A 15,602-nucleotide genomic window follows, 5' to 3' on the forward strand; every position below is an offset into this window, starting at 1 on the left:
CTTGAGTGTAACTTGAGTTAGGAATTACCTTGAAGTAAGTTCTTATATTACTTTCTTAGGAACATCTGGTTTCCCTTCCCTTAAAAGAAGGGGGGTGGGATTTATGCCAGTGATCATGGGTAGCTTGCTGGCTTCTTATCCTATGTAAGAGCTTGTAGACTCAAGTGTACCCCCAGAGGTGGGCTATAGCTAAAGCCCTACTGTTGACTGGGAGTGTCAGAGGACTCATGTATTGGGGTTAGAGGATCAGAAGGGGCCAAATGACAGGAAACAATTATACCATGAACTTCCCTATTTGTATCTATACACAAATCCTGCCCAGAGGATTGTGGCTAGGTACTGCCTCTACACTGAGGAACAAAAGAAATGATCCCTTGTCATCTAATCTTAATAAGAATGTGGAAGGCAAGAGGCTTATTTTGACTGCTTTATTTAGAAGCCCATTTTAGTGATTTGACACAGTCCTTTTCTCATACAGGTAGTAGATGAAGCCTAGAGTTGCCACCACACCTGCAAAGGCAGCCACAGCAGCCACAGCTTTGGAACCAACATCTCCAGCAGTCTTGTGCCCTTTGGTGTCCATAGCACCTACAAAGGAAGCAGACATTTGAGTCTTAAGTATTTTTAAATAAGGGTAAGTGGAAGCCTTACATAAGGCTCCCCAGAGAAGGGGGTAAAACTAAGCCTTCAACAGGCTTATTTCAGAAGTTTGCAACATTGAATAAACTTACCTCGTGAGCCAACCTCCTCCCCTGTTTCACTCCTACTCTTCTCCCCACTGCTCCCACTTGCTTTTAGATCAGATGAGCCGACACCTGGGAAGAACCTGAGAGTTTAGTACAACATCTTCATGCTAGTCGATGTGGTTAGCTGTCCCCTGAGGGTGTGATCCCACAGGTTGTTCATTAAGGCTATCTCAGGTAAGGGTATGTGATAACAGGAACAAACTAATACAGACTTAAGTTTGGCCATAGCATGTTAAGATGCACATGCTCTGACCTAATCTTGCTAGAAACATATCTTAAATCTTTGACTACTATACAAGAAATTCAAGAGGATTTTTTTTTTTTTTTTTTTTTTGTGGCTGGGTGTGGTGGCTCACACCTGTAATCCCAGCACTTTGGGAGGCTGAGGCAGGTAGATCACTTGAGGTCAGGAGTTTGAGACCAGCCTGGCCAACATGGTAAAACCCTATCTCTACTAAAAATAATAAAAGTAGCTGGGCACAGTGGCAGGTGCCTGTAATCCCTGATACTCGGGAGGCTGAGGCAGGAGAATCACTTGAACCTGGGAGGCAGAGGTTGCAGTGAGCCAAGATCACGCCATTGTACTCCAGCCTGGGCGACAAGAACAAAACTTTATCTCAAAAAGAAAAAAAGAAGGATTCTAGTATGGACTGAGGACAAAACTAGAAATAAACCTATAGATATCCATGAATGAGGATCATGACTAAGGTAGAGCCACGTGGAATCCTAAGGGTTCTTTGTACAGATATAAGGTAGATAAGACAGATTAGAGACCAAGTTCTAGATCAGTAGGTAGAAGATATGATCCTACTTGTGTTGAAGTGATTTCTAGAAGGGTACACAGGAGACTTAATAGAAGCCTACTTCTGGGAAGAGACTTAGTCTTTTATTCTTCTATTGTTTAGACTTACCACGGGTACATAGTATATGTAAGCACTGACCGCTTGGCATAAAAAGCTAAGAACTTGAATCCAGGAAGTACTCCAGGCTTTAGGTCCATACCTCTGAATGAGGAGTCATCTGACAACAGGAGAATGGGTCCTGGGAGGCTGACTGTCATTTTCTCTGCTTCAGTGGCCCCTGTGGCTGGAGACAGATGATCAAGTTTGTGTTTGGCCTCTGGAATAGTGGTTCGAGAGGTGTGTCAATGGAATGCTTAGAAGTAGAAGCTCTCTGGAATATTTTGTTCATGTGGTTTGTCTTGCCTTTGCAGGCGAGGTTATGCCCTTTACTGTAGAAGTGGGATGGATTCTTGGGGTCGGGCGTGGTGGCTCATGCCTATAATCCCAGCACTTTTGGGAGGCCGAGGTAGGTGAATCACCTGAGGTCAGGAGATTGAGACCAGCCTGGCCTGGCCAACATGGTGAAACCCTGTCTCTACTAAAAATATAAAAGTTAGCTGGGTGTGTTGGGGGGTTCCTATAATCCCAGCTACTTGGGAGGCTCAGGCAGGAGAATCATTTCCCTTGAACCCTGGAGGCGGAGTGAGCCGAGATCACACCATCTTATTCCAGCCTGGGCAACAAGAGCAAAACTCTGTCTCAAAAAAAAAAAAAAAAAGGATAGATTCTTAAAGAACTCATCATCTATAGAACTAGACAAGAAACTGTTCATCTTAGACCTGTCACATGAGTAAGGTAGACTGGACCAAGTTTTGACTGAGCCAACAAGAGCTTTGGGCAGTAAATAAAGTATGAGTTATACCAGTCCTTAAGATCTTCTATTCTAAAAAGTTGATACTTGCTTTGAGTTAGACTCACAGAAACAGGAATTTGAAGTTTTTACCTCGCCTGTGCCTAGAGGACACAGGGCAGGTCACTGAACACAGTGGGGAGTCAGGGGAGAGTCGATTACAGATTAAGGCACTGCAGTGGAAGTAGACCTGGAGACAGAAGAGAGTTACATGGAATCGATGCACTAACATTTAACCTGTCCCTGGTGACTTCTGAATCACTTACCAGGCTAGAGAGCACGTGGGCTTCTGATACAAAGGCAAAAGCCTTCATGTCAAACCTCTGATAGTGATCAGGATGGGTCACAGAGGAGCCGACTGGATGGAAGGTGGTCTGGTAGTTGTCCAGGTCATATGCACAGCTAGGAGGTATGCACCAGGGAGGGATGTCAGTCATATGCATCTTGGAGTCAAATTCAATGTCTGCCCAGATTTAGTCATACGTAATGTCTTCAAAACTATTGCCATATTTACCTTCTACCAGCACCTTTGTTTTACTCAGCATTTCTTACCTGACCTATAATACCTATGAAATCATAAGTTGTATAGACTAGTTATATTTTAACTATTTTAGCAGTACCTGTTTGCCAACTACATGAGAAGTACAAATTATATCATTTCAGAAGACACTGGTTTCTTGGCCAGGTGCAGTAGCTCACACCTGTAATCCCAGCACTGTGGGAGGCTGAGGTGGGCAGATCACCTGAGGTCAGGAGTCTAAGACCAGCCTGGCCAACATGGTGAAACCCCGTTTCTACTAAAGATATAAAAATTAGCTGGGCATGGTGGCAGGCACCTGTAGTCCCAGCTACTTGGGAGGCTAAGGCAGGTGAATCGCTTGAATCTGGGAGGTGGAGGTTGCAGTGAGCCGAGATTGTGCCATTGCACTCCAGCCTGGGGGACAAGAGTGAGACCTCATCTCAAAAACAAAACAGAAGGCTTAGTAACTGAGCTACCACAGCTTCAAGAAAGCAAAGGTGCAGTTTTAGCCAAGTACACACTATTCCATAAGAATGAGTGAGATCCAGTTGTAGGACAGGACGTGGCAGGAGAGCTGTAAGGTTGAACACCTATGTGTACAAGTGTGTGGCTGCAACCTCAGAGCGTCAGTGCTCAGATTCTAGAGTCAGATGGATATTCCAATACAAGCTCCATTGTTCAAGTATTGTTTTGGGCTGGTTATTTAGGCAGCAAGCTGGGGTTTCTTCATGAAAGACGAAGACTAGTACAACTAGTGGATGTGGAATACATAGCACTGTGCCTGGCATATGGTAGGTGTTCAGATGAATAGAGGCTAGAGACCAGTCTTTCCAGATGATCAACACCATAGTAGAGTCAGACTTTCTGGGGCTTTGGAACTCATTCCTTAAGATTCAAGAGGTGATTGGAAGGCAGCATGTGGCCAAGTGTGGTGGTTCACACCTGTAATCCCAGTACTTTGGGAGGCCAAGGTAGGTGGATCACCTGAAGTCAGGAGTTTGAGACCAGCCTGGCCAACATGGCAAAACCCTGTCTCTACTAAGATTGCAAAAATTAGCTGGGCTTGGTGGTGTGCCCCTGTAATCTCAGCTACCCAGGAGGCTGAGGTAGGAGAATTGCTTGAACCCAGGAGGCAGGGGCTACAGTGAGCTAAGATCATGCCGCAGCACCCCAACCTGGGTGAAAGAATGAGACCCCATCTCAAAACAAAAAAAAACAAAAAACAGAAGGCAGAAGAGTCCCAATTAGAAAACAAGGACTAAATCAGGATCTCAAATGACTGAATGCTGCTCTAAAGCCCAAGAGGGTTTATTCCCATTACTGGCAAGTTTTGATGGATTAGCTGGGTAACCTGATAGTACAGGGAGTACCTACCCATCCACGACAACGTTCCACTGGGGGAAAGAGTCTGGATCCATGGTGGACGTCGCCCAGCAGTCATCTAAGACCAGCTTGATGTTGGGGTCATCCCTGTTTAGGACTCTCACTTCCATGTAAATTGGTTGGCGGAGGAATCTCACTAGAGGGTACTCGTTTTCCCCATAAGGTTGTTGGTAGGAATTATCTGAAATTGAATGGTATTCAAGTAGTTAATGGCTGCAACACAGATTCATAGGTCATCACTGCTCCATTAGTCTGGCAGTATCAGGATGTTCATTTTAGGGAGAAGTTTGAGATCATTTAAGCAATTTCACAGACTGCAATCTCTTACCTGGGTAGCTTTGCAGGATCAAGGTAAATGGACCCAACTTCACTGAGGCCACTGGAGGAGTAAGGCTTTCAACATTGATGTTTAGTAGCATGTCATTCCTGCTATAAGAACACTTCACTGTCATTCTGTAAGAGTTTGGAGGGAAGGTAGGTACAGAAAATTTCAGGTTAAAAAATTGCTTGAGTTTAAACTAGAGCTTAAGAGTCAAATAGCAATTTTATCTCACCTGAACTCACTGTCTCTAGATATTTTGCTTGGAGGAAAATCCATCCAGAGAGCATGTATTTCGTTTTCATAGACGACTTTATCATCTTCGAACTTAAATGTCAGAGAAAGTGGGTTAGCAGCCAGTTATGTCAAAGATGAGACTTAACCTCGTGCCATCTGCCAGTACTAACCTTATATCTCGTTCCACATCCATTCAGGGGTATGTGGAACCGTACCAGCCCCTGAGACTGAGCCTCAAAGACAGGCTGGCAGGATGAGTTTCCCACCCTCAGAGTACCCAGGTCAAGAGCTGGTTGTGTTTGGTAGCTGTAGACCTCGACGTCCATAAACCCATCCTGGGTGCACAGCTCCCCTGTAACTAGACAGCAGTGAAAGTTTAGAGAAAATAAGTTTGTCTGCCCTGTGATACTGTCATCTCCCAACCTGATATGCTACGAGGGAGAAATTCTCATTTAGCAGGAGGCATCAGAATCTGTTTTGAAGTCTTTATGAGGGAACCTTGATCAGCAGCTTGAATTACAAAGGGAGCTGAAGTTAGTTGATTGTTCTGTGTGAGAGTAGGACTTTTCATCCAAAGGAGGGACCAGTAGATGTAGGAAGAAGTGCTATATGGTATAAGACCAGTGAGAATCCTGATGAAGGGCAGGAGTTGACTCAAGGTTAAACTTAATGTGGCTTTAAGTACAGCGCCTATGTTATTGTATCCTTTCTTTGTATACTCACAAATCCTGAGTAGTTTGGGGAGAAACTGAGGCAGGAGCTGGTTTTCCTATTTGATCTGACCTGTGCAGATCACATTAAACAGAAGCACATGGTGGAGGCAATGCTAAACAAGAGATATTCACTCTGTATTTAAGAATTTGCAGGAATTTTGGGGTGGGGGGGGTACTTAAACTTAATTCTAATTAGAAGTTTGAATATTCTTACCTAGATGTCAGGTTCAGGCTCCTAAGCCAAAATATCTACATTGCTTAACCATGGAGCAGTTACCATAAAACCTACCTATGTAGGGATCTTAAAAATATCATACTTAGGACCCCATCATAGCAGCTACACTGTTTCTAATCTGACTAGTCGTTAGTTTCTTCAGTCTATAAGCAATAGATCAGAATCTGACCTTCTATACATTTGCCCACATGTACAAGAGCCAAGGGAGAAAAAAGGTAGAACATGATTTTAATAAAAGGTCTTTACCTATAGAAACGGGTGACTCACAGAGACACTCAGGATAGATCACCATGGATACTGTCTCTGGCCGAAGGAGAAAGGTCAGCTTGAGTGAAGCTAAGTAGAACTGATGGAGTAGGCATTTTTCAGATAACTGAAATGAGAAAATGTCAATTAGCAGCCACAGTCTATTGGGGCCCGGAACCGTCACAGGGAGGCAGGAAGCAAGTCCACTAAATACTTGCAGGACACACTCCAGACTTATCTGGGCTCCCTTTAAACCAAAACAAGAGAGACCCTATCACTTCCTCAGATCTGGATGTATCCCCAGGCAGATTTATTGCTTTAAACTCATGCCCTGGAGTACCCAGCACTGTACTCTTTGTACGAGGCACTAAAGCTTGAATTAGCAGATCAAATTCCAAAGAATAGTGGAATCCTCTGCCAAGCCAGGTCTGAGTCAAAAGGACTCTACAGATGTTATAAAATGGTATTGCATAACATGTACCCCCAACCTAAGATTGTTCTCTGGTATCCCTGGCAGTTCTAGTGAAGACTAACCTCAACAGCAACAGTACGGGACCCTTTTGTTTAGATCAAGGTGTCCTGTTCGTTGACCAGGACAGATTCATCATTAGGTATTTGACAAGTAGTTGCTACTACTCAGGTGGGGCCTTAGACAGTTTTAAGACTTAGAAAGACTTAGACGATTTTTCATGACAGAAATTAAAGAGGTTTTGTGTTAGAGAATGAACTTTAGTTACTTGATATTTCACTTATACAAGATGATCAAATGAGGCCTTTTGGAGTTTGAATCTGTTATGTTGGCAATTAGAGCTCACGGGCAAGTTATCAGCCGTATGAGGACTACCCACAAGAGTATACTTCAAGTCAGGACCCGGTGGAGTTCAGTGGTTGACAATTGAACATACTTTCGTTTTGAGCAGAGTTTTGCTGAAATGCAATTTCATGCCATTTGTTGCTTCTAGATCAATTCCATTATCATGCAGCTGGCTCACATCAATGTTCCGGTTTTCAAAGCTCACAGACTTAAGCTTCCCAGGAAACTCTGGTATGGTGAGAGTCATGTGTGTGGCATTGCAGGTCACAGGATCTAGAAGGAGTGACAACAGAATGCCCATTACCAGCCTTGATTAAGCTTCTAGGACAATGTCTCCCACACTGAGGTTGCAGCTATCTGGGACCTTACCTGGTGCACAAATAGCTTGTGAAGAGAAGATCACCTTCTGTCCAGGAGATATAAATGTAAGCTTCAGAGACACCATGTAGAGATGACTATTACCTTGCTAGGGGGAGAAATAACAGTGATCTTCAAAAACATTGGTTACTTGAATCTCTAACCAGTAAGAATCATCTTGGCAAGTATATATCCAAGTAATGGGCACTACTTTGACACAAGTAGGATTTAAGCATTTGTCTAATGACTAATTTGTCTAATCTGGAGGTATATTAGTTTTAACCTTGTTCTAACATCTGGAAGAATGTTGTCTAGATCACCTGTAGCCAATGACTTCTAGGCAGATAAGATCTGTCCTTACCCCATATGACTATTTTAAAGTATCAGCAGCCAGACAATGTTTTCAAGCCTCAATCCATTTGTGTTCTTACTGGGAGATAGGACTGTTCTTGAAGTGGTTGGCATTTGAGCACTTACATCTCAGGACCTGTCCTAAGTACTTTAGGAGATTAATTCATTTAGTGCAGCGTTCAGACTATTGGCCTGGAAAGCACCAATACTTGCTATAAAATAATATAGGACAATGACAACCCAAACAGAACCCCTTAACCCATAAAGCTTTCAGGAATATGCTTGTTCTGTGTTGTACTATAGATTTAAGACTATGGGAAAGAGACTAGATTGAGGTAAGGATTATGTCTATTTTTGAGAAATGGTCTCGCTCTGTTGCCCAGGCTGGAGTGCAGTGGTACAATCTCGGCTCACTGCAACTTCTACCTCCTGGGTTCAAGCGATTCTCCCACCTCAGCCTCCTGAGTAGTTGGGATTATAGGCGTGTACCATCTCACCCAGTTAAGTTTTTGTGTTTTTAGTAGAGACAGGGTTTCACTAAACAGACAGGGTTGGCCGGGCTGGTCTTGAACTCCTGACCTCAAGCGATCTGCCCGCTTCAGCCTTCCAAAGTGCTGGGATTACAGGTGTGAATACCCAGCGAAGTGTTTGGCACTTAATAGGCATTAAAATGGGTTGTATTATAAGTTAATGTGAAGACATGGTTGAGATCATGCTTCAATTTAGGAATACTGGCCTGTGCTTTGGTGGTACAAAGCCAGACTTCCACACCTACCACATAGTGAGTCACTCCAGTGGCATTGAATGGCACGTGGAAGGTCATCCTGTGGTTGTCAATCAAGAGGCTGAAGCCTTCCTTCATGGCCTCTGGCAGGGTCAGAGTTTTGGCTCTTGCACCATCACCAACCTCAATGCTCCATCCCATCTGAACTTTGGTCCCCTGAAGTCAAAAAGCTTTGTTTAGAGGGCTGGTGCTCCCTTAACCAAGTCTCTGGTAGTCTAACAATTTATCAGGTTAAAGGTAATATCACCTTTAACATAGAATTAAAGGTTATTAAGGTCTGATTTTTAAAATTTGCTTCATACCTTACTGTCGTCAGCCAAGCCAGAGAAGACCCGTGGCAAGGAAAACTGGAAGAAAAGAATTGTGATGTAAGACTTTGATATGGAGGTAGATGTTTCCCAATTCATGCCAGAAATTGCTGTGTGGTTGTCATACCAAAAGGCCTGCTTGTGGGATGCAGTGGAAGAAGCACATGAACCCTGACTGTGCCCTTAGATGTCATTATACTTCTTTGAACTTCTGATCCCAAGAGGCAGCTGGAAGATCTAAGCTCCTTTCCAGTTGTAAGTTGGGACACATTTCTCCCCCAAGATAGAGTTTCGCTCTTCGCCCAGGCTGGAGTGCAATGGTGGAATCTCGGCTCACTGCAACCTCCATCTCCTGGGTTCAAGCGATTCTCCTGCCCCAGCCTCCCAAGTAGCTGGGATTACAGGAATGTACTACCATACCCGGCTAGTTTTTTGTATTTAGTAGAGATGGGTTTTCACCATGTTGGTCAGGCTGGTCTCAAACTCCTGACCTCAGGTGATCCACCCACCTCAGCCTCCCAAATTGCTGGGATTACAGGCATGAGCCACCATGCCTGACCAGGACAATGTTCTTAAACGTTTGCCCTTTCACCAATGTCCATAGAAATCAGGTACTATGTAAAAGCCATGCAGTTCTATCATTGTTATTGAGTTGCTTTTATGTCAGTGTTATTTTTAGTTGTCCATTGTTGACATTAGCCATGTTAGACTCTAAACCCATGAAGATGTGACTGGGTCGTTTTGTTCACTTATTGTATCTTAGCATCTAGGGTAGGGCCTGGAACATGGCATGTATTCCATTTGTCAGATGATTAGTGTGAGTGCAACTACCAATAAAACCCTATTGCCATGCATGATGTGCCAAGTACCATGTATATACCCTCAGTAAATTCTTAGAGCCACCCTGAGGTAAGCATTATTGTCCCATCACTTTGGACTTGGAAACAAAGCCTCAGGGTAAAGTTAAATCTCATCACACAGAAAATTAGCAAGTACAGAATTAAATCATGGTCTGATTTCTAAGCCCCGCCCTGGTTAGATCATCATCATATTCCCCCTGCAGTAGCCATATACCCCGAGCAGTCAGCCCATTTCACTCACAGACATGAAATCCTTCTGGCAGATTGTAGATGCTGAAAGCCCCTGGGTCTCTTCTACTTGCATAGCTGGACAGAAGAACTGATACATGACAGCTCCGTGTCTTAAGGCAGCACTGTCGTTCATGACTCTGATGGTCATCTGGTGTCCACCATGCTGTGTACAGATAGCACAGTGGGAACAGAGTAAGTACTGTACCCCCATGGGATTCTAGAATACCATCTGACCCATCTGAGTGGGAAAACCCTTAAAGTTACTAATACCACAAGTGCTGGAAGGTACCTCATTCCCGTACCAGGAGACTAGCTAGCCCATTGTAATCTGTTAGTGAAGACTCATGCTGATAGGCCAGTTTTAGCATCAGGAAATGGAGTTCAGTTTCTATTTCTCTTATGTGTACCCTATGTCTCAGTACCATGGTCCTGGCTGAATGGGGTTGGTATGGGGCTTCTACCCAGGTTATCTGAATACTTGTTAAGCACCTAAGTAGCTGCCATTGTGCTGGGTAGAGCTACCCTTGCTATTACCCCTGACCTTAGGAAACTCAGTCTAAAAGCAGGGGTCAGCCAACCTTTTTCCATTATGCATTAGCAACTGTTTTAGACTCATGTGAGCCACATGAAATCCATAGCATGTTTCCTTAAAAGAACTTTAAAAAGATAAAAGCCAGCTGGGCATGGTGGCTCATTGCCTGTAACTCCAGCACTTTGGAGGCTGAGGCAGACTGACTGCTTGAGCTCAGGAGTTCAAGACCAGCCTGTGCAACATGGTGAGAGACTCCATCTCTATATATATATTAAACACACACACACACACACACACACCACAAAAGTTAGCTGGGTGTTGTGGTATATGCCTGTGGTCTCAGCTACTGGGCAGGCTGAGGTGGTACTGAGACATAGGGTAGGGGATTGCTTGAGCCCGGGAGGTAGAGGTTGCAGTGAGCCGAGATTATGCCACTGCATGCCAGCCTGGACAACAGCAAGACCCTGTCTCAAGAAGATTAAGAAGATAAAACCCATTCTTAGTTTGAAAACCAAACAAAAACAAAAACAAACAAAAACACAAAAAAAAACCCATGAACTAGGCACAGTGGTTCATGCCTATAATCCCAGTGCTTTGGAAGGCTGAGGTGGGAGGATCCCTTGAGGCCAGAAGTTTGAGGCCAGCCTGGACAACATGGTGAAATCCCCATTTTGACAAGACAAAGATTAGACAGGCATAGTGTTGCATGCCTGTAGCCCCAACTAGTTGGGAGGCTGAGACAGGAGAATCCCTTGAGCCCAGCAGTTCTAGGCTGCAGTGAGCCATGATTGCAGCCACTACTTTCCAGCCTGGGCTACAGAGCAAGCCTGCCTCAGAAAGAGACCATGGACTGCGTTTGGCCATCCACAGGTTATGGTTTGCAGACCCTTAGTCTAAGGGAATGCGACTCTAAGACCTCTAATGTTGAGAAGGTCTGTTTTAGAAGGAAATTATCAGGTTTTTCATGAAGGACCTATGATTACTTCATTGATTGATCACAGAGGGCTTTAGGGGACCAGATGACTTACAGTTCAAGCCTGTTTACAGAGTAGGGTCTAAGACTGTATCTGTACAAAGCTTAGACTGCTGACCAACTGCATCGTAATCAGATGGTATAGACTGTTAGATATGCAGATTCCCAGAACTCACCCCAGGCCTATGTCCAACTAGTCAAATCCAAACTTTCCAAATTACAACTTGCTAGCTTCTGCTTAGACAGGTTGCTTTTATTGCTCCTAATATTCCTGATTGGGCAATACTGTTGCTTGGCAATAGAAAAACCCTTACTGCTTAGCTGCTGTTTGCCTTTTAACACCTGTTTCTATAGGTCAGATTTCTATTTGCTAGCACCAAAATAGTCTTCCATCTCATGTTGGGGTTCACAGATCAAAATAGCTCGTGTTTCATCATTTGTTGTATCCAGGTTCTGCACCAGGTCTTAATCTGTAGAACATCATTAGTCTTCATTACCCCCATGGAGCAGGCACCATTACTCTCATCTTCTAATGGGCAAACAGGCTTGAAAGGGCTCACTTGCTGGAAATTACACCTGATTAGTGGTAGAGCCAGGGTTCAAGGGCTCAAGTACTTGAATGCCAGGGTTTCTCATCCTCAACACTGACATCTCAGTCCTGGTAATTCTGTGTTATGGGGAGGAGACTTGGGTAATGTTGGTTGTCTGCCAGCATCTTTGGCTTGTATCCATTAGATGCCAGTAGTAGCTCTTCTACCTTCAGTTGTGATAACCAAAGATGTTTCTAGATGTTGTCAAATGTCCCCTGGACAGATTCCCCCCACCCTCCTCCAGACAGTTTTGCTCTTGTTGCCAAGGCTGGAGGGCAATGGAGCAATCTCAGCTCACTGCAAACCTCTGTCCCCTGGGTTTAAGCGATTCTCCTGCCTCAGCCTCACAAGTAGCTGGGATTACAGGTGTGTGCTACCACACCCAGCTAGTTTTTTGTATTTTTAGTAGGGATGGGGTTTCACCATGTTGGCCAGGCTGGTCTCAAACTTCTGACCTCAGGTGATCCACCCGTCTCAGCCTCCTAAAGTGCAGAGATTATAGGCATGAGCCATCACACCTGGCCTAGACAGATTATAATAGAAAAGAAGAGCCACACATGAGACACCACCCCCTGGGTTGAGAGCCACTGCTTTACTCCAAAGAGAAAGTTCTTAGCCAAGTTTACTGCCAGTAACTCTTAGGTTACTATGTACTTCCCCAAGAACTGCTCAAAGCAATGACTTACCACTCTCCTGGTACAGTTATCATAGGTAGACCTCAGGGTGAGCTTTTCTGGGTCCAGGATGTAAGTGCAGTTCGGCATGTCGAGACCAAGAGGATCTGCCAAGGCCAGAGCAGGTTAGACAGGATGGCTGAGTACATTTCAGTGACAATCCAAAGCTACAGAGTCAAGACCACCAGTCCATTTCTAAGGCACTTCAGTCCCTTCACTTCCGCCCCAACTCAGTGATAGAACTTGAGCTTTGAGATGGTATGACTTGCAGCCAGAGGCTTCCCAGAGATGCTGGCATAAGACACACTTTCGAAGACAGACAGGTCTTCCATGCTGGGTGGCTTCATGCAAATCAGGTATCCCCATGGCATCATGGGAGTTGGATGCCGTTGCTGCAGGAGTTTGGGTACTCTGCTCCCCAAACAGGATTGACCTAAGCCAAAGGCTGTCTGCTAATCAGGACTATGAGGAGATAACACACGTTACCTACCCACCACAGATGCATGCCATTTCTTGGTGCCAGGACTGCTTGGGAACTCCACTGTTATTTCCCTTTCATCGCAAGTGACAGTGCCTAAGGAGCAAAGGAAGCATTTGGGGGCTTTGAGTCATGAGTGATGCAACTCCTACAAAAGTGTATAGACTCCTCTCAGATGGGAGGGATTCCAGATGAGGGAGGCAAGAATCGTCCCCTACCCTGGGAGAGCTCACAAACAAGTGACCAAGACACTTTTGAAGTGTTCCAGTAAGAAGCCCAGGTTAGGGTTGACAAGCAGGTCTGTAGGAGCCAGGTCAACACCTTGACAGTGGAGCAGATGGAGGCAGGCCCGAAAAACTGACAAAAGCTTTGTCAACAGGTTTTGCAAATTGATGTTAAACAAAGTCCTGGGTAAGTCCCAGCACTTTTATTTATTTATTTATTTATTTTGAGACGGAGTCTCTCTGTCACCCAGGCTGGAGTGCAGTGGCACGATCTCAACTCACCTCAACCTCCGCCTCCCAGGTTCAAGCAATTCTCCTGCCTCAGCCTCCCAGGTAGCTGGGATTACATGTGCCCACCACCACATCCAGCTAGTTTTTGTATTTTTGGTAGAGATGGGGTTTCACCACACTGGCCAGGCTAGTCTCAAACTCCTGAGCTCAGGTGATCTGCCTGCCTTGGCTTCCCAAAGTTCTGGGATTACAGGCGTGAGCCCCGGCGCCTGGCTGCATTTTTTTTTTAAAGATCAAGCTTTGCCCATCATCTGCTACTCTGCAGCCTCTGGCTCAGGTGAACGTCAAGTGAGCAGCTCCAGTTTTGCCTGTTATGTCGATGTTTTCCTTAAGCATGAGTTTTTGTTTGAAGATTGCTGCTCCTAAAGATGAGGGCTTAGTGTGGTGGTTTGCTGTTCTGTGGATACCATAAAGCTTGAGGCAGTGAGGGATTGGAAGGCAGTGCAAGTGTTTGAGTTTTCATTTAGCAGGTATAGTGAGTCTACAGGTTAGCAGAAGAAAGATCCAGTAACCTGACCAAGGTAATAAACGGGGTGAATGGAGGTTGTCTGAGCCAGGCCTGTGTTTCTTGGCCAGCTAGGCCTTCCAGCTGCAACCTGTTTTCTCTGCTAAGAAGACTTCTGTCACCCAAGAGACATACCTGGAAAGGCAGGATTTACCAACTGAGAAACATCTATGGAGTTCACTGAAGTCACAAGGGCGAAGAAGAGAGAAATCGACCTGTAGGTGCTGGAAAGAGACAGGGAGATAGTCAAGGAAGAATGGACTTTAACAAACAAAGCTACCATACCCCTCCCTCCACTTCCAGAATTACTCACCTCCAGCCTGCATTGAACCAGCCTGAGGGACTCCAAGAGCCTCCTCTCTGCCTGCACGCCATAGCAGAAGGCACTACCAGATCAACCAGGTAGAGGGTAGGCTGCTCTGTGTTTTTATAGCAGGAAGCCAGCCGCATCCACACCCTCTCCCCATTGGGGGCACCTGAATCTTGCCCCTTCTCCCAGCTGAAAGGGAAGGATTGGGGAAGGAAGTGGCCTCTGATTCCTGACAGCTTGCGCCGGGTATTCTGCCAGCTGCCCTGTGGGCCAGGCATGAAATCAGAGTTTGCTGAAATCAGCTCCAGGTGAGTGAATTGGTGCTTTCCCTATAACTATGGGGGAAATTAGGATCTTTTGGGCAAATTATTTACAACTGCAATGTACAGCGAAAGAGAATCATGGGCTTTATGGAGAAAAAAACAAGTCTTGTTCACACCACTACATTTTTTTTTTTTTTTTTTTTTTAGATTCAGTTTCACTCTGTCACCCAGGCTGGAGTGCACTGGTGCAATCTCGGCTCACTGCAACCTCTGCTTCCTGGGTTCAAGCAATTCTCCTGCCTCAGCCTCCTGAGTAGCTGGGATTACAGGTGCACGCCACCACACCTGGCTAATTTTTGTATTTTGAGTAAAGATTGGGTTTCACCGTGTTGGTCAGGGTGGTCTCGAACTCCTGACCTAGGTGATCCACGTGCCTCGGGCTCCCAAAGTGCTGGGATTACAGGCGTGAGCCATTGCACCTACCTAAAACCTTTTAAGTAACATCTAGTCTTCTGGCTACTGCAGAAGTTACCCTGATAATGCACAGGAAGTGTCTTTAAAAAAATGAATGAAGCCTTGTTGACCCCCAAGTGTAAAAGCTTAAGCTTACCGCAAAGATACAATTTCAGAAGGATTCAGAGAAAAGGCAAAAGTCACTCATAATAGTGCCACTGCTAATATTTAGGTGAGTAACTTTACAGACATGTTTCTACAAACACCACACACAATTTTTTTAAAAACTGGGAGGAAAGTTTAAATACTGTTTTGTAATCTGCTACTGTCACTTTATAACTATTAAACATAAAGCTCTCTGTTACCATTTTAGGGTGGCATAATATTCAATTTGAGATAAATCTGTGTTTATATAATTTCCTTAATTATGAGCTTAAGGTGGCTTGTAATTTTTCATCATTATAAGCAGTAACATGATGAGCATTCTGATACATATCCTTGGGTAACCCTCAA

At 44.7% G+C, this 15,602-nt stretch overlaps 1 protein-coding gene across 1 annotated transcript; it reads right to left on the reverse strand.

The window, feature by feature from the left end:
- Positions 1 to 414: 414 nt before the first annotated feature.
- Positions 415 to 14,438, reverse strand: ZP2 (zona pellucida glycoprotein 2). The gene is made up of 19 exons (XM_016929619.4): positions 14,377 to 14,438; positions 14,199 to 14,287; positions 13,056 to 13,139; positions 12,578 to 12,672; positions 9,807 to 9,959; positions 8,700 to 8,744; positions 8,389 to 8,553; positions 7,275 to 7,371; positions 6,997 to 7,178; positions 6,092 to 6,218; positions 5,068 to 5,255; positions 4,896 to 4,987; positions 4,670 to 4,794; positions 4,333 to 4,522; positions 2,705 to 2,840; positions 2,532 to 2,628; positions 1,749 to 1,832; positions 732 to 815; positions 415 to 588 (listed from the first exon to the last, which is right to left on the reverse strand). The coding sequence occupies exons 1-19, from the start codon at positions 14,436 to 14,438 to the stop codon at positions 446 to 448; spliced, it is 2,238 nt and encodes a 745-aa protein (XP_016785108.3). The 3' UTR covers positions 415 to 445.
- Between the last annotated feature and the right edge of the window lie 1,164 nt (positions 14,439 to 15,602).

The sequence above is a fragment of the Pan troglodytes genome, chromosome 18 (genome assembly GCF_028858775.2).
Source record: "Pan troglodytes isolate AG18354 chromosome 18, NHGRI_mPanTro3-v2.0_pri, whole genome shotgun sequence".
Lineage (NCBI taxonomy): Eukaryota > Metazoa > Chordata > Mammalia > Primates > Hominidae > Pan > Pan troglodytes.